Source organism: Heliangelus exortis, chromosome 8 (genome assembly GCF_036169615.1).
Source record: "Heliangelus exortis chromosome 8, bHelExo1.hap1, whole genome shotgun sequence".
NCBI classification, from domain to species: domain Eukaryota; kingdom Metazoa; phylum Chordata; class Aves; order Apodiformes; family Trochilidae; genus Heliangelus; species Heliangelus exortis.
Window position 1 is genome coordinate 10379512 of NC_092429.1, and position 24103 is coordinate 10403614.

Below are 24103 nucleotides of genomic sequence, written 5' to 3' on the forward strand. Positions count from 1 at the left end.
CAGGACCCAGGAGGGGATTGGTAGTCTCTGCTTGGGGGAGAAGTTGCAGACAGCCACTGAATGGAATGAGTGGGACTGCTTGGGTAGCTGTTAAACCATGATAGGAGCTGTGAGGAGAGGCAGAAGAAGGCACAGAATGGGGTGGTTGGATGCAGGAGGTACATTCAGAGGTGCGGGAGGTACATTCAGAGGATGGTGATGTGGTTTAACCCTAGCCATCAGCTAAGCACCACACAGCTGCTCAGTCATTCCCCCCTAATGGGATGAGGAAGAGAATTAGAGGAGTAAAAGTGAGAAAACTCATGGGTTGAGATAAAGACAGTTTGATAAGTAAACCAAAAGCCAAGCATGCAAAAGGCAAAATAGGGAATTCATTCACTACTTCCCATCAGCAGGCAGGTGTTCAGCCATGCCCAGAAAAGCAGGGCTCCATCTCACATAACTGTTACTTGGGGAGACAAATGCCATCACTCTGAATCTCCTCCCCTTTGTCCTTCTTCCACCAGCTTTTATTGCTGAGCTTGACATCACATGATACGGAATATTTTCCTGGTCAGATGGGGTCAGCTGTCCCAGCTGTGTACCCACCCAACTTCTTGTGCACCCCCAGCCTACTCACTAGTGGGGTGAGAAGCAGAAAAGACCTTGACTCTGTGCGAATGCTGCTCAGCAGTAATGAAAACATCCCTGTATTATCTGCATTGTTTCCAACACAAATCCAACACAGCCTCACAGCAGCTAGTATGAAGAAACCCAACCAAAACCAGCAAAATGAGCCCCATTAATAGCAACCAAGCCTATGGTCTATCTTATCACACAGTTATGTTGGGTGAACGAAGAGGGTGATGTGAACTACAGTGCAGGGATGGGACTGAGTATCCAGGGTCAAGAACCTTTTGAGTCAGCTTTGCTGAAGGAGTCATTCATGTAATTACATCTTAAAGTGCTTTGCTGGGGCTAAGCAAGGCAGCCTTGTGAGCATGCTCTTCTGTACCACTTACAGGGAGTAGCATTGACCCCATTCACTTTTGCAACCCTGCAGTCCAGCTTTTTGTTTTTAAAGAAAATAATATTGCCTATGCCAAATAAATTCTGTTTTTTACAGTTCCTTCTCTGTACACTCTAATTTAAAATTAATATGGCACACTTCACTTTTGTTATCCTGAAATGGTTCCCCTGGCTGTCTCCTGTTCTTGCTGTTGTTTGAAATCCAGTTTGCATGAGCTTCTGCAAGTTACCTTATCCAAGATGTGTGACTCTGGGAATGCCATTGGGTTAAGCTTTGGGCATAAAATCTTTGCATAGGGATCATCATGCAATCAGCTATCACCCATTGGTTTGCTACTTGTCTGATGTATCCTAGCAAAAGCATTTGTCATAGTTGGGGCTCTAGTGGCCACAGATTTATTGAGCTTTGATACCCAACACACTCTGGAGACCACAGTCTGCTTCCTGGGAATTAGGACCAAATAACTCGGAAGCAGCATGGAATATGGTGGAGAAACTTGGAATAAATTTAGAGTGTAGGAGAGGGTATGAGGCAGGCATCGCACCAAGTACTTTATTTCCAGCACTGAACCATTGGGGTGGGGTAATGAATGGAGAAGGTGGATTTTCCATCCCTGGGTAACTTTACTCAAGTTATGTTTAGAAATAATCACACTGAACTGAATGCACTCTGTTTGTCTCAGTGTCATCTGCTCAGAGAGTAAGTAACCATAAATTCCTCTACAGCAGGAATTGCTGACGTGAATTCTCTGTCCAGTGTAATAATGAATTCGGGCAAAAACAGTTTCAAAATTAATGGGTCTGTAATGGATATTTGGTAAAAAGCACACCCTGGCCTCTGTATGAGAGAGCTCTCTAATAGCAATTCAGCATTGTGGTTATCTTGGGGAACTGAGAAGCTAGTTGGCTTGGGGACTGCAGAGGACAAACCACTGGAGGACTGTTTGCCATCTGAGTGTTGTTGTCTGCCATGTGTAGGAGAAGTAGGATTAGCTTCACAAAGTGTGAATTTTTCTTTATTGCTTCAAAAAGCTTAGCTTTTCCAGTGTTAGGCAGCTGTAGTGTTTCATGCTGGGGCTAAAATGTCAGCTGTCTCCCTTTGGAACCCAGCTCTTCTTACTTCCTAGCTGAAGCTGAGCTGTTGTGTGTTGGCACCAGTGCTGCCTTCCCAGTGGCTTGGCTGGGAGTGGTGCTCTCCTGGCTTCTTTGCTTAGAAAGCTCTGCTTTAAAAATACTGCCAGCTTGGGAATAACATCCTTCCCCTTTCACTTGCTCTATTCAAGCCTTGTGTAAGTCGGTAGCTTCCTTGAAAGTATTTTATTTTATTTGCGTGTTCCCTGTTGGGAGCCATTTTCCTAGATGGATTTAGTCCTTTTCTTCCTCAGGCTTCTGGCTGGCAAAGACCTACTGGGCCATCTTGAGGTCATCCCTGGTATTTTCCCTCCAGCATATTCTCTTGTGCCTTGTCCAGCAACTTCCCGTGTCCTGAGGAGTGGATATCTGATGTCTGCAGGACTCTCAGGAGGATGCTGGTGCTGCAGACTAACGTTTGGAGCCGAGTCCATTCCATGTTGGAGTCACCTTTTTCTGTGGATTTGGCCAAGTTGCTGTCAGCCTGGCACCCCCAAGATGGTGTCTTGTGCTCAAAGACTGTTATGCACCAGGTGTTAGCAATGACACGGGGAGTGTGGAGGTGGTACTAGAAAAAAGAGCAGAACAGAGGAGGTAGGGTGAAGAAGACTGAGGAAGCAGTGCAATTTGCTCGCAGGACTGTGTTCAGGAAGCTCTTACAGCCCACTTCATCCTGCCTTGTGCCCAGCAGCTTTGCCAGCATCTCTTTGAGCAAGACTTTCTCCTCCCCTCTGCATAACACCTACACTCTGAAGCACCCTTCGTTTTTCCTCTGCAGGTGCCTCTTCATCATCTCTCATTTCCCTGTTTCAGTTTTTCCATCTGGGTGTTGAGCCAGGTCCGGTGCTGACTGTCGGCCAGCGTGACGGAGGCTCCTGGGCATGGGCTGAGCTCAGCTCCTCATCCCTGACTGGAGTCACGTGTGTCCTCTGCAAACCAGGATGGAGAGAGGAGGCTGGTGGGAGGTTGCCAAGACCTCTCCTCCAGCTCACTGTGCTCCCAGCTCTGAAGAGAACTGTTACATTTTATGGACCATTTAGCTTCCCAATGGTGATCCTAATCCTTCACAGTATGTATGTGCCATTTCTTGGTTATTAAAAGGACCCCTGAAAAGGAGCTGCCCTCTGAGTCAGTGCTCTTCCATGCAGTTAATTGCAGGAGGGTTTTGCTTAGGCTGTGAGGCTTCATATTTCCAAACTCCCTGTGCTAAGAGGGTGAATTAATACCCAAGTCTCCTTGCGGCTGCAGGGACTGACCATTGTGCACAGTAAATAAGCAGGCAGGGTAAGAGAGCTGCCAGTGCTAACTCAAATTTTGAATTGCTCTGGAGGAAGTCCACTCGCCTTCTGCATGGAGATCAAGAGCACATTAAGGGCAAGCTGGCCAGGTGTCTCAGTCTTTCATCTCTATATGCTTATGTGACACTTCAGGTGCCAAGTTATCTTCCATTCCTTGGAGGCCCAAGCAAGGCCCATGCTTACTGAGGAGGAAGTGATTACCCTAGACTGACAAGTCAGCTGAAGAATGGCCAGCAGGTGTGGGATGGATGGATAAATGGATGGATGGATAGAAGGTGGTTCAAGGGAAAGTTCTTGTCAAGTCACAACACTGTGTATGAGAAAACAGAGATGGCAAGCCATTAGACTGTATTTCAGGTGTGAGGAAGCTGCTGAAGTCCCCTGGCATTGCAAAATGCCAAGTGAAATGTTCCTGTCATGTGGAACACAGCAGTGTGTCTGAATTAATGAGACTGGTGTAGGGAGAGCACACAAGGCTGGTCTGAAGGGTTAACATGTGTGAAGGTGATAGGCTTAGGAGTTTGTCATCAGTGTTGTTATGCTTAGGAAGCATGGTCTAATGGCAAGACCACATGAAAAGAAACTGGAGCTTGCAAGGAGAGCGCTAAAAGTCATCAATTATCAAAGTTTTTTTGCATTTGCTGCAGGCCTGAAGCAAATCGTTGTCTTAAGGGGCTCTAAGCATCAGGGTCTTGCACTGGATTTACAGGTGAGGTGAAATTATGAGGGGGCTAAGTAATTAATTCCTCTTGCTATGACCAGGATGGGAGATGATTCTGACTTGCCACTTCTCCTCAGAAGTTTCTTTAGAAGCTGGTTAGGACTCTGGTTGTGAAACTCGGGAAGCAAAGAGGATCCCTGGGTGCCTGACAATTCCTTTTCTATGCTGGTTCTTTCTTGCAGGCAGCCTCAGGCTGCCTGTCTCTTTGTTAAGAGAGTGACAGCAATGTGACACCGTGAAAATAATTACTAACAAATCATGGTGGTGACTGCAAACAGCTCGCTGTCTTCAGAGGCATGTCAGGGAGCATTAGAGCAGGGCCGTGGGAGCGGCAGTGCGGCTGAGGCTCTTTCTCTGCTCTAGGCTGAGGGAAGATCTTCGGAGACCTTTGGCACCCATCACCCCCACATCATTCCCTTCTCGTTGGCTTTTACTTTCTTTCCTCCCTTCCTTGCCTTTGCTGTCAATAATTAAGCCCATTAATTGCACTGTGAGTTCAGGAAAGCTGCAAATGGTAAGACAGGGCTTCTGCCTTCCCTAGATTCAGTAGCCAAACACAAAGCAGCAGAGGAATTTCTGGTGGGATATTGTTGACAGAAGCATATCCAAGCTCTGTTTCCTATCTTGCAGCCCTTGAGTGCTGCCCAGGGTGGTAATGTTTATTAGCAGGTGTCCCCAGGAATTCATGGGCTGCTGGTAAAGTAAGAGCGTGGCTTGTGTCCTTGTCCTCAGGAGCCTTCACTATTCATGAACCTGAAAGTAGGTTTGCGTTTGTGTAGAGAGAGCACCGTGGTGAATGTGCAGTTGCCTGGCATCTCCAGGAAAAAAAATGAGCTGAGGAATGAGTTCCTTCCAGGATTCAGTGGGGTGCCAATCAGCATGGCTGAAGCTGCAGGGGAAGATGATCCATCAGAGGATAAACAGATGGGTCACAGATGAAGAAGGTGGTTGGTACCGAAGAGAGCAGCTGGAGGAGTCTCTGCAGTGATGAGGCTGCTGTGGCTGTGTTGGAGTAGGAACCCTTCTGCAGACCTACATGGACAGGGTCTGAAGGGAAGCTCTCCATAAAGCTCTTACTATATTACTATAAAGCTCCCTCCAAAGGGAGGGTGTGGCAGAGATACTGATAAGAAACTATAAAGCAGCTGCTGACTGAAGTATCCTTCAGCAGCATTGATAATCGAAGCCCTGGACAAGTTTGAGAGGGGAGCTCCCAGCTTCCCCTCCCTATTCCCAGTTGTATTTCACCCTCTGGTTTGAGAATTACCCAGGGAGGCAGATGGAGCAGGTGGGAGCCTGCTCCCAGGCACCTGCTCCACCAAGCAGCGCTCCTTCTCATTCCCCTAGTTACTGAAGTGATTTTCCTGACTGTCACATCTGTAAATAATGTTGCTGGTGTATCAGGCTAGGTGCAGGGTGGCGATGGAGGAGGGAGGGCTGGTGCTGAGGGTGGCTGTAACAGCCCCTCTTCCCAACTCATACAATATTTATGCAGGGCTGGGAGTTGGCGGCACTGACCTCCGGGTCGTGCTGTTAAACAGCTCCCGCAGCCCCTGCATCCTAATTGCTGCACTTGTCCTTTGCTCTGGAGGATTCGCTGCTGCTTCTCTCTGGCGAAGCAAATACTAATGGCAGCTTGTGCTTGGAGGTGGGGAGTGGTCTCTTCCTCACAAGGGAAAGACAAACTTGTTTCTCCTCATGCAGATGTAGTTTGCAGCTGCACAGAAACCTGTGCTCAGACACTGTTATGTGACATGCCAGGCTCCCCACTGGTGCCATCCTGGAGGCTGTACTGAGAGCCCATGAAGCTGGGGTGTGTGTCATTTTGGGTCGTGTATCAACAGAGGTGACAGGGTGGGGGGGTTTACCCCATCCTGCTGGCTCCTTCCCTTTAGCAGGGAGGGGGAAGGAAAGGAAATCACAGGAGTCAGTTGAGAGAGTAGAGCTGGATGATGAGGTGGCAGGAAAGAAGAAGGGTTCAAACAGCATCATAGGACAGAATAGAATATTTTTTACAAGATTAATTATATGCTTCAGTGAGTGGGAAAAGAGGTGGTGGAGAAGGCTGGAGATCCCCTGGGGGACAAGAGGGTTTTGTGTCCCTTGCAATTGGTACAGCCATGGCTAGACATGGAGAGGTATTTCACTTGGTTGACAAGGGCTTTTAGCTAACTCAGATGGTTTAAGAAAACCCAAAAGATAAAGCCCATTCAGCTGGGCTGTGTCCTGCTTGGGCTTCATGTCGGGTGTCTGCCAGTCCAGTGACCCAACTGGCCACCCACATCCCTTATCCTGCATTCCTGAGTTGGCAGGTCCCTTTTGTGACTGGAAAAGTGCTGTTTAGGCTGGAGACTAATGGCCTTTTAGTGACATGATTATATTATGTTAAGCGTCTATAGGCTTTACCATTAGGCACTAAGCAGTTTATGACTCATAGCAGAGCAGCCCTTGTCCTGAAGAGTTTATACACTAAGTGGTCTGGACAGGCCAGGCATGGGAGAAGCAAGGTTTCCTCCTTCCTGTCACACAGCAAGTCTAAGGAAGGACTGGGACAGGATGTGTCTTCTCAAACTCTGGAATTGCACTGGGGTCTAGGTCTTGCGTGCTTCAATTTACTGGAGAGAAATAGTCCTGCAATGGGAATTGTGCAGTGAGAGGAGGTGTGTGTTGAATGTTAGCTTCATTTTTGGGTGTGTTTTGAGGGGGCTTAGATGTTTAGATGTGATGCAGTGTGGGTGCATCCACTGCATCATATACACTCTCTTACTCAGTGTGTAATTACAGTATTCTGCAGCGGGATTCTGAACAATCCTTCTTAAAACAGCTAGTGTGCAGAGGACCAGGTGATTACTAAATTTATGTCTGTATGCAGGACCTCGTAAGAGACCACACAGATGGAGAAAGACGCTCTCTGTGCAATCAGGCCCCACAGCAGTGTGAATCACAGAATAATTTAAATAGAGATCTCTAATCCAGCCCCCTGCTCAAAGCAGAGGTAATTTCTAACTTAAATCAGGCTGCTCAGGGTCTTCTCCAAATGAGTTTGTTTGTCTCCAGGGGAGGAGATTCCTCCACCAATCTGCTTCAGTGCTTTATTACTTGCACAGTGAAGAGTTTTTCCTGATGACAAATTGGAAGTTCACTTGCTGCAGCCTGCGGTCATGGCGGGTGACTTTCTCTGAAAATGTGCCTGTGTGGTAGATATACACAGTGCCTAGTTTTGCATACTCCTATTTATAAGGTGCTGTGTAATGTCATATTTAGTAAGCAGATTTTCACAGCAAGTTTTTGTGTAGAAATCTATTTTAAGGGTTTTTCATAGTGTCATGTTCCCGAGTCTGGGAAGGCGACTTCATTCTTGGGGACTTTCCAGTTTCTCTTTCCCAGGGAGCAGCATCATGCAGTTCTTATATCAAAGGGAAGTCTGCACAGGCATCCTCCCTGTCTGGAAGCGCTGGTGAGAGCATTTACTCTACCCCTTCACCAGTCTGGTGGACTCAGTAAGGAGGAGTGCAGAGCTTCTGCCTGCTGCACTCCTAACCTCGGCTGAACCCTGGAGCCAGCGAGCTCTGGTTTCCTGCATGGTAATTAAGTAGTTATTTAAAAATCAAAAGGTTCCATTCTAATCCTGCTTTCACTGGCTGCTTACTAAGTCCAGGTAGAATTACTCCAGATTTACTCCCCCCATGCATAGCAGCAGAATCAGTCCCCATAAATAGAGCTATGAATCTTTTTAAGAGAAGCTGTTAAGCAGTAGCACATAGATTTATTGTAGCATCATGTGTGCGCAATTGTTGATGAACATCTTCTGTTGGAGGCTGAATACCTGCTGTGTTACAGCCTTGCTTTTAATGTTGAAATAGCATCTCTGCCAGCATCTAGCTGACGCATGGACAGATACCCATAAAAGAGCCAGATCTCGCATGGTGTTAAATGCCTTCATGTTTCATTAAGGTTGATGGCAGTGGAAGGCACACAGTGCTTTGCAGGACTAACAAGTGACAATGAGCCACTGGCCCTGTGTGCTTTTTGTGGCAAAATTACTTTCCTAGAGTATACATTGCTGTGGTCGCAGTCTGGGGCAACAGCCTTTTTCTTTTGTAGGCTGGGTGCTTGGAAAACATGGATGTTGAAGTTCTCCCAAATACCTTAGTATCCAGCAAAAATTTAGAGAAGAGGAATCTGGCTGTTAATATATGATGGGTGATAGATGTTCAGGCATTTCAGCCAGTGCTCCTATGAGTCCCAGGTGTAAAGGCTTGCAGCTTGCCTTGTAAACTTCCTAGGCAGGAGTATGCCTGGTAGAAAGAAAAAGCAGCACTGTCCAGAATGGGCATCATGGAAAACTAAAGGAAGGTCTGAAAGTGCCAGGTATTAGCCTCGCTTCTTAGCCTGGTTTTTTGGCCTCATTACACTAATCCAATTAAAGATGGATGGAAAAAGATAACACACACTCTGGTGACGGGGTTTGTGTGGTGACTGCTTTCCTTCCTGGGCAGCTAGAGTGGCACTAGTTCTCTTGTGCATCACCACACCTCCCCGGGCCCTGCAAGACCCACTGGTGCCTCCATATGCCATGGTGTGTGCTCTTCTCCTGCATCATGTTTCTCTTATTACTAATGGAGCATGGATGCATTTTAGCTGCTGGTCAGCCCTCATTAATATCTAGAGATGACAGGTTGACATTTGTAAAGAAGACTTGCATTGACCTTCATGTTGTGCATCGGTGCGGTTGCCATGCAGTGCCCTGTGCTGAATGCTTCTTCCTGGGCTGCCTCAGGAATGCATTTGTGTTAGCAAAGGGACAGGGTGTTCTGTAACCCTTTGCTGCTGCCAGGAACACAGGCAGCATGTCTGGATGTCTTTGCATCCCTCTGCCCATCTCAAGGACCATTCTCTGTAGAGCTGCCATCCATCCATCCATCCCAGTGAATGAGACTGGGGGGTGTTGTGGTGGCATTCGTGGATCCTTGTAGAGATTGGTTTTTAGGTGCTATGACCTTAATGGAAGGCAGCTTCATGCCAACAGTGATGTCCCATCTGCTTGCTTTTCTTGGCTTCTGTCGGGGGATGCAGCAGAAGAAAAGGCTGTGCTGCCCAGACATCCTGAGCGCTGTCAGTTGCCTGTCTATCCTCCGACTCACCCCATCCTGGCTCAAGGACTGCTGCAGCCCGCTCAGCAATGACATTTATTAACAGAAGGGGCTTTGAAAAAAGGCAGGCTGCTCCTGCAAAGGCTCCTCACTCTAACTCCGTCTCCTCCTCTTGCCAGCCCGTCTGAGGCAATGGCTGCTGGTGCTGAAATTCATTAGTGTTTCCTGACAGGCGATGGAGGCTTGCTCTGTCTGTTCCCACTTCCCTGCTCTCATGTCCCTGCTTCACGCATGCTGATATTTAAAGCTGATTTGTGGCTGGTAGGCTTGTTGCACTGTGACAAGTTTGGGGGTGGTTGAGAAAACTGAAAGGGTGGAAGGAAAGCAGAGCGGGAGGGAGGTGGGACCTGTCTCAGGCTTTCTGTGAAAGCCCATGGCTTTTCAGACCCTCTACAAATGTATTGTCTTTCCACAGCAACTGCTTGTGAATTTTAAGGACAGCCATACTGGGGTAGTTTGGCTGGAAGTGGTGGGGAACATAGACAGACACTGCCATGGTAAGAATGGGGTCCAGTCACCCATCAAGGTGACCCTGCCAAAGCCTTGGGTTGCACAAGAAAGCTGCTCCAGTCTAACTTGAATTATTGGAATGGGGAATTGGGGTTTGGGGTTGTTTTGTTTCTTTTTGGAGGTGTGGATCATAATTTTTCATTTTCCACAGGCTGAGGCATAGCTCAGGCTGTATTGAGCCTAGAGTGCTCTGTCATGTGCAGATGCTGTGGCATTATGCTGTTGGACCTCTACTCACCCAGCACAGTGGTTTTGGCAAAGTCCAGCCAGGCTTTTTGCATCCCTAGCCCACTGAACCCTGCTGCCTGGGGCTTACTGTTTTAACCAAGTTTGGTTGAACTTAAGACTGTGTCTTTGAGAGGGTGTAGGTTTACCTAAACTGCTTTAAATGCCTATCGTGGCTCCAGCTCATGTGAAAATTAATGTAGACAGATGTGACTGCCTCTCATGGTACTGTTCTCTGCTAAAATGTCTTAGATGCCTTAGCACAGGATGTTATTTCCTCACTAGCTTTCTCTGTGAGGAGAGGGCACCCAAGCTTTCTCCCCTTGGCCTGGCAAACATCCCTCTCTATATCAAAACACAGCAGCTTCATTGTCCAGAGTCATGTCTTGACCAACCTTACTTGGAACTAGGGTGCAAGGCTGGGATGGTTGGGCAGCTCCTCTCTTTGGTTGTCACCTTGTTGCTGTTGAGTGCTGCAGCATCCAAGCAGCTTCCTTCAGGCTTTTCAGCCCTTCTTCAGTGAAGGGTTTCCAAGGCAGGAGCCTGCCTATCTTGTCCTTCACAGCCCTGTGCAGTGGGGTTGGCTGGGACACAGTTAAAATGTTCTGTATCTCTTACAACTCAAGGTCTTCCAGGCATGGATTTTTTGGAAGGCTTGAGACCAGGTCTGTAAAAACCAATATTTAATGTCCCTTTATGTTTCCTGTAGAGGGACTTGTTCTTTTAACTGGCTCAATATAAATACACCCAGTGTGTAGAAAGTGGCCCAATTTCTTTCTCTCCTGACATCCTGAACCCAGAAGCAGATGGGCATTAACCAGCTCTGATTAGTTGGGAGAATCAAGCATTAATTTTTTATACACCAGGACCACCTGAGTGACGGAAATCAATTACTGCTGCCCCTCCCCCTTCCATATTAATGTGGTGGCTCTGAGCAGAGACAGAGGAACCTGTTGAAACGAGAAACCCCTATTTCTTACTTTGACCCCCTAGATAATTAGGGTTAAATTGATATGCTATCGCACTGGTGACACATTTTATCTCCCTCTGTTTGTACAAGAGGATACAATAGTGGAGGAAGGACCAATTTGTGCCCTGCTCTAGCTAACCAGACTGAGATAAAAGGTGTCACTAGTATGATAACGTTCTTGCCTCATGCTCCTTTATTGTTGCTCAATTTGCCTCCTTTTTTTTTTTTTTTTTTTTTTTAATCCTGTTCTTTTTCTTTCAATACCCTTGGTCATATTTTAACTCCATGCCATCGCATAATGATGCCCTGCTAAATGTGTGTGGAGATAGGCAACTCTGGCTGACAGCCTTCCCTGATAACCGAATTCCAGCCCATCCATCACTAGGCTGCTCTCCTTAACTTAAGAAAAGTGATAACTAAAGCAAGGCCGTTTATCACCGCCAAGCTGTGCGCTTCTTGCTGCCTTGGAGAGAGCCAGCTTCAACAGGAGAAATGCAGCCATGTCACTTTGCCTCCCATTTGCATCCTGTTCATCTCCAGGCTCCATTTACCCTGCAGAGTGGAGGAGCAGGGCTGGATGGAAATTAGAGCCAGGGGTGATGACACTCTCTGAAAATGGTGCAGAGCTGCCACTGCTGACCCAGCGGAGGGCTCGGAGTTGTTTGGTTGGCAGCAGAGAGCATACTACCTGCTGTCACTGACTTTTGTGTCCCAAGGGAACCTGTGTTTTGGCAAGGGGCAGAGGTTGTGCACTTGCATCTCTGTTTCAGAGAGGATAGACTTTACCAGAGCTGCATTAGAGGCTGGAAAATCCCACAGCTGTTTTCAAGTGTCTCTCTTATCAAGTGCAGCCATTTCTGAAGCCACAGCATTTGGCTGAAGGGGTGTTCAGAAAGGCAGCAAGACCTCAGTGGAAAACTGGAAGAATCATGGGATATTGAATACAGAGAAATGTGCTGTCATTTCTCTTCTCCCATACCTGAGAGAGGGCTGAATCCCAAGCTCTTTGCTCAAGTAAAGCTGCCCCCAGTGAGTGAGGTTGACTCTTGCAAGAGCAAGAAGCTGTTCTGAGTATAAGAGCGTGTTTATCACAAGAGCTGTTCAAGTGAACAGTGGCCCTGATAAATGGAGATGCTTCCTTACAGACTCCAGCACTTCAGTTCCCCAGTAGGGCCACAGATGTACTTTGTTCATTCCAACCTGGAGAAGATGGCTGGAGAAACTCCTGCCTGGTCAGCAGGTTCAGGAGTAGGGGACTAATGCAGGTGACAAGCTTGGAGCTGGGCAAAAGAGATTGCAGGGTTGTTTTCCTCTTTTATAGCTACCTGGGAAGCTTGCTTTTGTGCAGTGAGAGCCCTTGGTTCCCTGTGCTGGGACTGCTGCATAACCCAGACTAAACCAGACCCATAGGATAGTCCTTCAGAAAAGGCAAGTGCACTGAGGGGCTGTATCCCTGCTGGCCTGGAAACACCAGACCTGCATCTTCCATCTTGGGAAATAGACTGATGCTTTGGTCCAAGCAGCTGACAGCCCACCCAGGTTATAACATGAGCGTAGATCTTCTAGTGCTTGAAAAACTTGTTGAAATCTCTCTGGTGCTAATGTGAAATGAGGGGAACACAAGCATGGAGGGGGAGGGAGAATGTCCTTAGGTCACACAGCTTCACAGGCAGTTTCTGGGTTTGTTACTTGTTTGCAAAAATGGGTCATTTATTTAGTTGACATATTTATTTGGAGCATTTATTTTCTCCAATTAAAGACCCACTGTCCAGCGCCCAGGGCATTCTGCCATCAGTCTCAGGGTGGAAGTAGAACCAGACTGTCCAGTTTGCTGGGCCTTTTGGTCCCACAGGAATGGAAATGCTTTAGATGTCATTCATTGCACAGGGTGGTTAGCTGTCAATTCCTGTGGCTAACAAGAATGATGCTGTACTCACTTCTTCTGGGCCCTATACAAGTGTTAAGTGAGATGGTAATTATTCCTATAACTGGAGCTAGGCTGAGACCTGTATTATGAAGCCTCTTGGACTGGGAGGAGATGCCCAGCTTGCAGTAACATACCTCTTGCAAATGGCTGTCATCATTCTCGCTAGCTAAATGTGAGCAGAATAAGGAGAGGTTAAGCTGATTATGTGTCTGGCCATTTATTTCAAACAGTTCTATTTCCTCTGATATTCTTTTAATTTGGGCACTGGTAGAAAGCAACTTTCAGGGTGGAAGAGCTTTCTTTGTGTGCTGGTTGGGGCTGGTGGGGTCTGTTCATCTACAGAATGTCATGGACATATGTGTGATGGCTGTAAAATGCATGGACCAGGCTGCTTTTTATGTGACAGCTATGCAATTGTGAGGAGTGACTCCAGGTGGTTTATTTCAGCACGATGGTGCTAGCATCAGATGAGCCATGCCCAGAGATGAGACCATCCTGTCACCTCATATTGCTTAACCTGCAAATCGCTGTAGCCCTGCTGCTTACAAGCTCATGCTTTTGACAGGCTTCCTGTTTTCAGAGATTTCTCTAGACCTCCTTATTCAAATGTGATTGTATGACTTAAATTATTGCTCCTAAATGATGGCATGTGCATCTTTTTAGGACAAGGCATTTGGGTTTGGCACGGAGTCTATTCCTTTCTTAGCCTAAGCAGGGCTCACAAAGCTGGTAAACTGCTGAGGCCCAGGGTGTGCTGGCTCTATTGGCCATGTATTCCCAGGACATTCCCCTGTAAATGTTTGCCAGTTTCCTTCCTTTTCTTCCTATAGAAATGAAGGCAACACAGAGACCAGATCATTCTGGTACTGTACTATCCTGTGTCTCAAATTATCCTTGGGTGGCTTACCTGTGTCCCTCCTTCATCTTTTATTGTGAAACTTCTTGTAGGGCTGAAGAAATGCTGCTCTGTTCACCAGAGAGTTTGGAGCTGAGATGAGCACTTAGGTGTAATATAGCTCACATCCATGTCTGAGGGCAGCTTGTTCCAAATCTGACATCCAGTCTGGATTATTCACTCTTTCCCCTGTGGAGAGTGGGAGAAGACTGCCCTGTACATGGCCTGTGTTGGGATGTTTGAGCAGCTGATGCTGGCACTTGCAGGTCTTCTCTCCTCCCCTACAACCTCCCTCAACAGTCCCCAGATGCTCAAGGAAGTTGAGAGAATCCCCATCCCCCTCTGTTTGCAAAAGCTGATTTCTGAGGTTGTGGCTTTTAACATGCACAAACGGGTCTAATTTAGTCATTTATTTAGTTGACATATTTATTTGGGATGTTCCTTTGCTTCAGTTAGAGATCCTGTGACCAGTGCCCCAGGCGTGCTCAGCAGTACGTGAATGAACAAGATCCATCAATTACTCTTGATCAGATCAAACTGGCTGGGGAAAACTCACATAACTCATCTCCCTGCACAGGCTTAGCTGGAGCCACGTGGCTTTGCGGCTCAGCCTTCCCTTCTGAGGGGCACATCATAGCTCCCCTGTGAACACACTGGGGTTGGCACAGTGTGACAGAAAGAGCTTTCCAAATTTTGGGGTTCTGCTGTCCCTTCATGCAATCCACTTCCCTCGCTGGTGCCGGTTTGTTTTGTGAATCCTATTCTGGTGACTTTCTGTAGGGAGAAGTTAAAGACGTGTGCTCCCAGCTCTGGCTCCTGCAATAAGACAGTGCAACATCTTGCATCTTCAGAGTTATGACTGCTCTCTTCTTCCAAGAAACTTGGCTCTGCTTTCTTAGCCCTAAGAAGTTGGTCCTGAACACGTTGTTTCCTCCTTCCCTCTCTCGTATCTCATTTGCTGTTTCAGCCATAAAGGCCAAATGGAAGAGTACCAGGGCATGTCAGGTGCATCGTCAGTTCTGTCTGCCCTGTAAGCAGCTAGCTGAGCAGGGTCGTTTTGCAAGGATTTGCGATGAGTTCACCTACCTTAGGGCAGCCTGGATGCTCCAGTCATGTTTGTGCGATAGCCACTGTGGAGAGGAGCTGCATGCTGCACTTGCACACAGCTTGTGTTCCAAACATCCGATCTGAAAGTTGTCAGAAGCCTGGGTGTTTCTGAATGTATGTAAGTGTTTAGCCAACCTGTACTCTCATGAGATTTTTTTTTTTTTTTTTTCCAAGAGCCACATTCTTCTGATGTGCAGCATGTTACAGCAGACTTGAGGGTCTCTTCCATCTCTGAACAAAATGCGCTTAAGAAAACAGAGTTTGTTGTCTGGACACTGATTGAATCAAACCTGCTCTCTCTTCTCTCTTACAGGTTACCAGGACAATGCCAGTACTTAGGGCTGCCGGTTGCTGATTACTTCAAACAGTGGATTAATCTGAAAAAGGTACTTTTGTGCAAAATGCCATTGTCTCCCTCTCACCCTCCTCCCCTTGTCCTTCTCCTTTCCTCTTTAAGGAGGTGTCTAATAACTACTGCTGTTTTGCATTGAAATGAGTTATTTTCTCAGAAGCAGGGCTGAGAGAGTCCTCCGGCTCCCTATTGTATCTTCTCTAATAGAGTCTTACTGTACTTGATGGGATGTGTTCTGCAGCTGGGGAGAATTCCATTGTGGCAGGCACAGTGTGGTGTCTCTGCATAATAGTGGGACACTGCAAGGCCTCTCTTCAGCAGAGGTTGTGTTGGCCCCAGTGTTGCTGACTCCATTTTGTTTTGCAGACATGGAAAGCTCCTCAGAGCTCAGTTCCCTTCAGATAGAATTTTGGTTAATAAACACGTGAGAATATTCCCCAAATAAAAATCCGTATTTCCCTATGTGCTGTGGGGAAGGGGAGCTGTCTCAGCAGCACATCCATCTAAGAAACCAGTAGTCACTTTAAAAAGCAAAATGCCTTAGACTTCACTTTGCTTCATGCCTTGTCTGGATGGTTAAAGAGCAACCTACTGTGCTTCCACAGGGTCACCTGGCACAGCTGCTCCATCTGCAAAGGAAAATGTGGTGATGCCTTAAGCCACAAATCAAGGTGGAAAGGAAAGAACAAGTGTGATTACAAGCAGTAACAGGATGAAGGGAGAGGCTGGGGTCTGTGCACAAGAGAAACTGGGGTGGCCCTTCTGGTTAAACCTTTGGATGAGTACAATTCCCTCCCCCCATCCAATTTAATATTTTATTTGGGGGGTTGTGCCTTTTTCTGATAATTAGGGGTCTTGGTAAGTGAAATTTGCTTGTAATCAGCTTGTTGTACTTGTGGGATTTTCTTTTGTTCTTTTATTTATTTATTGTTTTAAATGGACAAATGAGTGACAGGCTGAACGGCCACAGAAGGACAATTTGCATGATCTGTTCCATCAAATAGGGTAGAACATGAACTTAACAAGGGATGCTGGCAGCACATTCCTGGCTGAACTTGTCAAAGGGTCTTGTATTTCCCTGCTGTCAGAGCAAATCTTTTGGCTGATTGCTGGTCCTTGGTAAATGAAATCTGAAAGCACATTGGGGCATTCTGCAGTTCAGTGACCATTAATGATCGCCATTTGAAGTTCACTAAACTTCCGGTGAATGGATAGCAGCTATATAACCAGCAGGTTGATGGCTGCAGAATAATAATATTTAAGAAAACAAAACAAAAGAATCCCTATGTAACATGCCGTTCACTAAGAAGTAGGTTGATCCAGCTGTGCTCCTCCTCTGGGCTTCTGGATGAAAGATTTACGGCTCTTTCCCATAGTTTGAGGGTCCTGGATTTAGTGTGTTAGGAGCTGAGATTCATTGTAATGTGGACATCCAGGCAAGTGGCTGTTCATCAAGTTGGGTGTTCCTATATTGTGCTTTAGGAAATACTGTGATACTAAGTTAAGGGCTGATGACCATCCATGAACTACCAAGCACAGAGCTAAAGGCAGGAGCCAGAAGGAAGCTCTTGCAGGGAAGTGTTCCCCTGCCCAGCTCTCTGAAGGGGTCACAGGCTGTGCATGTAGGGTGAGGGCACATGGGTTAGGGTTGTCTCCCTCTGCAGATGTGTCACTCAGAAATTAAAGCTCAAATCTGCTTTAGATCGTGTGTGAAAGGTATGCGTGGGACAAAGTTTCATCTTCCTCCAACTCTTCTAATCCCTTAAAAATCTGAAGTTTAATAACTGATGCCACCACACAGAGTGGTACCAGGGTCCCTGCACCTCTCTGGGAAGTGACCCTGGTTGAAGAAAAGAATAGGGACCTCTCCTGACCTGTGCCTAAAGAGCTGCCTCCCCTGCAGCTTGCTCTTACCACAGGGTAAGGATCTTTCTGTGCTACTCACTGCCCTGCTCTCTGAGGGTGTCTGTGGGGCAGCCACCTGTGTGTTTTTGCCAGAAAGGATTTCCAGCCCACATAAGTAATTCTGGCCAAGCAATGGGACCCCATGGGACAAATGAGGTCAGACAGGTATTTACCCCCCCTGCTCTTTCCTGCATAGCTCAGGTGGCCCCTTTTCCCCTCCCTCTGACATGTTCCTGGCTTAGAAATGCCTCTTAGGCTGAGTCTGCCTCTGACCAGGTCTATGAAGTGAAGGTGTTGGAGAGAAGGTAGTGTGAAACTGTTAATTTCTAGGTCATTTCTAGACTTTGATGTTTCAGATGTCAAGAAAACAGTTAATGTGTGTGTAAATAGCATGTGTGACTGAGAGCAGCAGGATGGCTCCACTTGCACCTGCTCTGTCCTTTGGGTCTCTGCTTGTGAGCAGTGATGTTGAGGACCCTACTGAGTTAGGGAGCTGCTGCTGCAAAATACAACACAATGCAAAAGGGTGGGATTATGTACAGGAAGGTGTGTGCATGGGCAGATGTCTTTTTGGACTTGTGTGTAGTAGCAACAAAATATAGCCCATATTCCCTCTGCCCATGCACACATAGCTTGAAGTCCTCTTTGCCTCCATCTGAAGAAATAATCCTTGTCTGTGCAGCTTCTGCCAAAGTGTGGGATGCTCCAGAGCACAGCAGTCCCTCTTCTTGAGGTGGTGAGACAGTCTTTCTCAGGGTTCATTCTTCAATAAACTTCTGTTGCCTGCAGCTCTGTGCTGCAGAAGCAGGTGAGGTGAGCACCCTGTGCCTCCAGGCCTTTTCCAGAATATCCAAGACTTGCCTCTTGGGAAAGCTCAATCAGCCTGTTAGCTGCCACACTTGTTTGGTCCCAAGAGACCATTTTGGATTATCTGTCCATGCAGGTGTTACTGAGCTCCACACCTGCCTGCTGCTATGGTGGCCACAGCATCTTGGGATCTGTGAAAAAGCCTCCTGTGGAGAACAAAAGGAGAAAAGCTCTCTGCGCACTTGACCGTGTTTGCTGAAGTTTTACCTGGCCCTGTTCCCCCCCCAGCCTGTTAATGCATCCCTTCTGTCAAGCCTGATCCGTGTTTGCTGACATTTTTAATGTCACTGAGCGATCTTGTATCTCTGGTGAACTGTCAGTGTACAGCTGACTTGGGGCAGAGAGTTTATCATGTTCTTCACTTCGATTAGCTCAGCCTTGTGGGAGGGCAGCAGAAAGCAGAGGAGGATTTCTTTGAATGCTGCAACATTTCAGATATATCCCCCTAAACCATCTCGATAGAGAGCCACCATCACATCTGCCAGTTCTCCTTATGTGCCTGTCATGTCGATTCTTAGAGGCCCTGTGTGTCAGGACTGAGGTGCAGAACCTGAGCTGCATCGTTGGAGCTGGATGCTCAGGACATGAATAGCAGAGAATGCTTTGTGTCAGGAGCAAGGGGCACCAGTGGGAAAATATGTGCAGGGAGCAGGAGGCTGCAGATCAAGATTTATCTGAAAAGAAAAGCTGCTGCAGCTAATGAGCTACAACCAAGCTGCTGTTCCCACAGTGTCCTCAGGTAGCCTGGATAAATTCATTAGTGCTTATTCTAACACAAGGATCAGCTCTGTGATTCCCTCTGCTCTTTTGGATGTCTCTGTGGTTTATCATTCCAGGTTCTGGTTATGTTAACAGAATGGTTGATCCCATGATAGATCTTGACTCTGGGGATTGGAGCCAGCTCTGTGTTAGGCTGAGGACAGGGTGCCTGCAATTGCAGGGTGACTGGGAGCCTGGGAATGGGAAACCCAGCGGGCAGCATGAGTGCCGGTACCACTGGGCTAGGAGCATGTCACAGAGGGGAGAGTTGGTTTGGTGGAGGGAGGAAGTGGAAGAAGAGCAGTGAAGCTACATTTTCTTACAATTGGCTTGTGCAAGAAAAGCATTAGAAGGGTGTCAAAATAGCCAGGCCAGGGGTCTAACTGAGATCCTCTCCTTCCCAGAGGCCAGCAGCCGATGCTTGCAGATGTAACATATGAATAAACAGAATATATAATTAATGTGTGATTAAATAGAAAAATTCATTGCTGTGGGATGCAGTAGAAACTGAAAGCATGAGCAGATTTAGAAAAGGATAAAAGTTTCTGATAGACTGGAATGGTAAAAACAGTGAGTGCTAGACACAGAGGTCCAGAGGAAGCTGATTCAAGTCTTGCTCTCCTTGTTAAATGTGTGCTTGACGATCTTTGATTTCTGTTCACAGAGGGCAACATTCTTTAGATACATTCATAATGGGTGCTTTAGAGATGACAGAAATTGGTCCTAATTTGACACTCTTCCGAAGTCCAGGAGAGTTTTTATGAAAGGCAAGGGTTGATTAATGCATGTGGAGGAATGCACCTTGCCCCATCTGAACATCAGGAAGGGGAGCTGATGGAGCCTTGGGGAGCACAGGGTGGCCATGCTGGGGTGCCACAGCAGTGTGCAGAGCTGCTCTTTTCCAGGCCCATCCTTTATTGCTCTGTAGATACTTCTAGCTGGAATCAAATTGTTAATACACATGCTCAAATGTTTTAAGGTCACCTACTCACATTGTGAAATCTGACAGAGGAAGCATGTAATAGGATGTTTTTATTAATATTTGGCAACTAGAAATAAACACATCTTAAACAAACAAAGATTTGCTAACAGCTTTTTGTCTCTCCTCTGAATTAACAATTCCTTCTGCCTTCAGAGTGGGAGGAGGAGCTCTGACTGCTTCTCAGGCACTTGGTGCTGAAGTGTCTTGATAGCTTTAGATGAAAAATGTTGAAATGGGTACAACTGAGAAATGTTTTAGTGTCTGGCCCTTATGCCTGGAAACTTCTCGGTCTAACTTCTTGACGACTTTCTGGGATTGTTATCAATTCCCTGTTTATTCAGTTACTGACTATAGGAAGTATAAAATGTCTAGTAAGGTTAGAAATGACAGAGGAGGACTCAGGCAGAGTCCTTCATGGCCAGAGCACAAGCATTGATGTTGCCACTTAGGTGTAAAGAACTGCTCATATGCCCTCGATGCTCAGTGCCTTGCTGGTTTGCAGCACAGGTGAGAGCTCTGAGACCCTGTCACACCTTCTTTCAGTGGGAGTTGTGCTTTCCTGAACTCCTCATCCCTTGCTGTGGAGCTCTTGGCTTTGGAAAGCCTCTCTCCAAAGGTACAAACAGGAGAGGATGTGAAAGAAAACACAAGGAGAAGCATGGCTCCAGGGTCAAGGGGAGTAAGAGTGTCTTTTCCACCAAGATGAGGAAAGAAAAGTGTCATTGCGATGGCATTGGTTCATAGTTGGAAGAGAATGGAAGAAATTGCTTGTAACAGCAAAATGACTGAGTTGAACAAATGCTTTGCTCTGTGTTTACAGAAAGGCAGAGGATGCCATGTTGCTGAGCGAGAGGTTTGCTGTTACAACACAGTTTTCTGTTAAAGTTAAGTGGCGGCTTTCAGCTGGCATTTTGCATAGCTGGTTTACAGGAGTTTGAAAGAGCTGACTGTTAATAAGTCTTTGAACATGGGGGAAGTTCTAGAGGACTGGAAGAAAGCTAATGTTGTACCACTAATTTAGAAGGGCAAATGGGATGACCGATGAAGTAATTATAGCCCTATCAGCTTGACATTAATTCTGGGCAAAGTAATGAAAAGCCAGATATCATAGTTGATTAATAAAGAATGAAAAGAGGGTAATATAATGCCAATCAATGTGGATTTATGGAAACTAGATCTTTTTCAAACTAACTTGATATTTTTTTTATGAGACTACATGTTTGGTTGATAAAAGTAACCATGTCAATGTAATATACTTCTGGAAGGAATTTGACTTGGTACCTTATGACATTTTGATTAAGAAACAAGAGTGATACAAAATCAACATGGCACACATTACATTGATTAAGAACAAGCAAACTGACAGCTCCTAGCATTTAATTGTAAATGGATAATCATCATGGAGTGCATGTCTTCTTAGTGGGGTCCCACAGGGATCTATTTCTCAGACCTCTTGTATTTAACACTTTTATCAGTGCCCTGAAAGAAAACATAAAAATCATTTTTGATAAAGTGTGCAGATACTGCAGGAGGTGGCTGCTGTTGGGTTTATCAACTGGCAATAGTAAGTAGGAGCAGAGGGGCTGGATCATCTTTTTTCTCTTCCTTTGGATTGAGTTCTACCAGTATGGGATGCTGGGTCCCATCTCTGCAATGGAAGGGATTCTGGAAACTTGAAGACTGGATGTGAACGGCAAGACCCATGGGAACACTGTGCAGTAAAGATCCTGGGAGCTGTTCAGGGTACTGGAGGGAGGGGTAAGGGAGGTTTGGCTGTGGTCCTTAAGTATCTAAAGGGAGAGCCCGAATGTGGCAAGGGGCTCCTTCAGTCTAGCAGACAAAAGCATAAACAGTTCCAGTGCCTGGAAGCCAAAGCAAAGGAATTCAGGGTCAGATTTTTACAGTGAGGGTAATGAACTGTTGGAACAACTTACCGAGGGCTGCGGTGAACTCTCCAGCTCAGGAGGGGAAAAGTTCTTTCCTAAAAAGATCAACTTCGGTTCAAATAGGAATTACTTTCGGGCAGCCTCATGGCCTGTGCAGGTCAGGCCAGCCGATGGCAGTGGTTACTTCTGCTGTGATAATCTCTGACCGTCAGTCTCAGCGTAGCTTTGGCTTCTCCATTCCCTTGTGGTGAGAGCACCCTCAAAGGCTCCTGACTTAGGGAGGTGTGGCGTGAGGCTGGGGATGGAGGGGACGGCATCCCAGGGAGCGTGGCACCGCTGGCACGGGCAGGGGAGCCCTCGGGCTCCAGGGCAGGAGCACGGCAGCCATCCACGACTTCTCCTTTAAATCTGTCGTGCAGCTGTCTGAACTCTGAAATTTCTTTCACTCTCTCCCTCGCCTTGTTAACATGTGTTGCCTTTGGGGTAATCAGGGAAAAAATATTATGTCCTTTTACAATTACCGGGTTTTGGAATATTAAAATGTCTCTCTGCATCGGCAGTGTTATTTTGATTGGTATTCTAACCTTTGACTAGCCCATAAAGCGAGCCGCTCTTCAAGCCAATATTGCAGGACTGAAATTTAATTCCGAAATGATTCCAGATAATAGGGAGACAGATAATATATGCATGAAGGATATTATGTTTGGACTAAATGCAGCAGGGCCAGGGCTTGGGAGTTGAATAATAGCCCAGAGTGAGTTATAATCTGTGGGACAGAAATACCTTACTGTCAGGGCCAGGAGAGGAACTCTTAAATCAAAGGGAGGGAGACAAGGAGGGAGTCGAGGATAGTCATCTCAAAGGGAAAGGGCATCTAGGAGAGCCCTTAAAGGAGCAGCCCTCGCTGTCCCACTGTGGAGGGACCTGTCTTCCCTTTCTTATTTAACAAGGAATGTGGAGAAAAAGACATTTTCAAGAAAAACCAACAAGCTGGGGTTGTGCTGGGAAGAGAGGGTGAATGTCTGCAAGTCCTTAATGGTCTTTTTGCTTTCTTCCTGGTCTCATCAGAAAAGGACACAGGATGTATTGATGCATCAGACTTGTTTGCCTTGGTTTCTCTCTAAGCTATAACCAGAAGGGCCGAGGGATTATTGATGTGGGTCTGCAATATGGGCTATGGGTAGGGGGCTCACATAATGCAGAGTAACCATTGGGGCTGGTTTTGGTATCCACCTTCACATAAAACAAAGTGAAGCACAGTGTGCAGGCTGCAAGGCCAGTAGTTGTTCTAGGTTCTGCTCTCTCCTCCTCAGCCTGGGTTCTCAGGCAGAATTGTCTGTCCCACTCAGAGCTGCTGCCCAGGCCCTTGAGAGGAGACACAGAGCAGGAGCATCCTGTGTGACATCTGGTTGCAAATTCTGTGCCTTTTAAATACTGGAGGCTTTAAGAAGCAACACTCCCCTCAGGGCTTTGCCCCAGGGAAGGAAACTTTAGGTTTTTATTGTTTTCTCTTCTGCAGGTGGTACTTTGTGCTTTGCCAGCAGCTACCCAGGCATGGTGGAGCAGTCAGCAGGGTATTTTTCACTCTGCAGTAGCTCAGCCCTGTAACTTTAACCAGATGGGTGAGGCACTGGGAATTTTTCTGTAGTCAGACTTTGCAGAGTGTTGCGGAGTACGGTGCTGGCAGCTGTCCTGGGAGGATGGGAGCTGAGCAGCGGAGATGGAGAATGATCTCTGCTGCTAGGGTGACACAAACCCATGTCAATATAACAGGCTTTGGCTCAGTGGCATGAGCTTATAGTTTCAAAGTAATGATCCCAGCCTTGCATTTCATTTTCTTTTCTTGCAGTCTCAGGAGCTGGTCTTGCTACAGCTGAGAGGGGCTCTAGATACAGCCTGGAGATTTCAATGGTTTTGGATGACTTGCAAAGTAACATACATGCCCATCCCAGGAGAGCAGAAAAAATCAGTGTCCATCTTTGCCTAAATCAAATGGTTTTGTGTTTCCCTCTCCTTTGTTTCTGTTGGGGTGGGTTTTTTATTGCATCCTAAAAGCACAGGAGCAGTTTTCTATGGAGTGTGTCTGTACGAACTGTTCTGGAATTCCCAGAGGGTTAATGTAAGTTCTTGGTCTTTATACACCAGAAAGTAGCTAAGTTTCATGGCCCGCAAAATAGCAGATTATTTTAGTAATTCCTTTTGACCATGAAATCTACATGTGTGTGAAAGAGCACCTTTCTTGCTGCCAAACTCTTACCAAACAGAAGACTGTGGGCTGGGCACATGCAGTTCCTCACTCACTGCCTTGTAGAGTCTGCTGAGTGGGTAAAGACAATCTCTGGCAAGGTCCTGCTATGTGGAAGCCACTATGCCAGTGCAAAGGGTACACAGCAGTATTTTGGTCCTG

At 46.7% G+C, this 24103-nt stretch overlaps 1 protein-coding gene across 5 annotated transcripts in view; it reads left to right on the forward strand.

Annotated features, from left to right (window-relative positions):
• ERI3 (ERI1 exoribonuclease family member 3) overlaps positions 1–24103 on the forward strand; it is a 131814-nt gene that overhangs the window by 37548 nt on the left and 70163 nt on the right. For 4 of the 5 annotated variants that reach the window (XR_011727066.1, XM_071750394.1, XM_071750395.1 and 1 more), the window contains exon 6: positions 15259–15331. Coding sequence is in view for 4 of the 5 variants with exons in the window: in XM_071750394.1 (XP_071606495.1) it covers positions 15259–15331 (73 nt within the window). In the remaining variant the exon portion in view is untranslated. Of the gene's footprint in view, positions 1–15258; positions 15332–15902; positions 16180–24103 lie in introns of those variants that run through there. The other variant, XM_071750396.1, reaches the window with a different exon arrangement.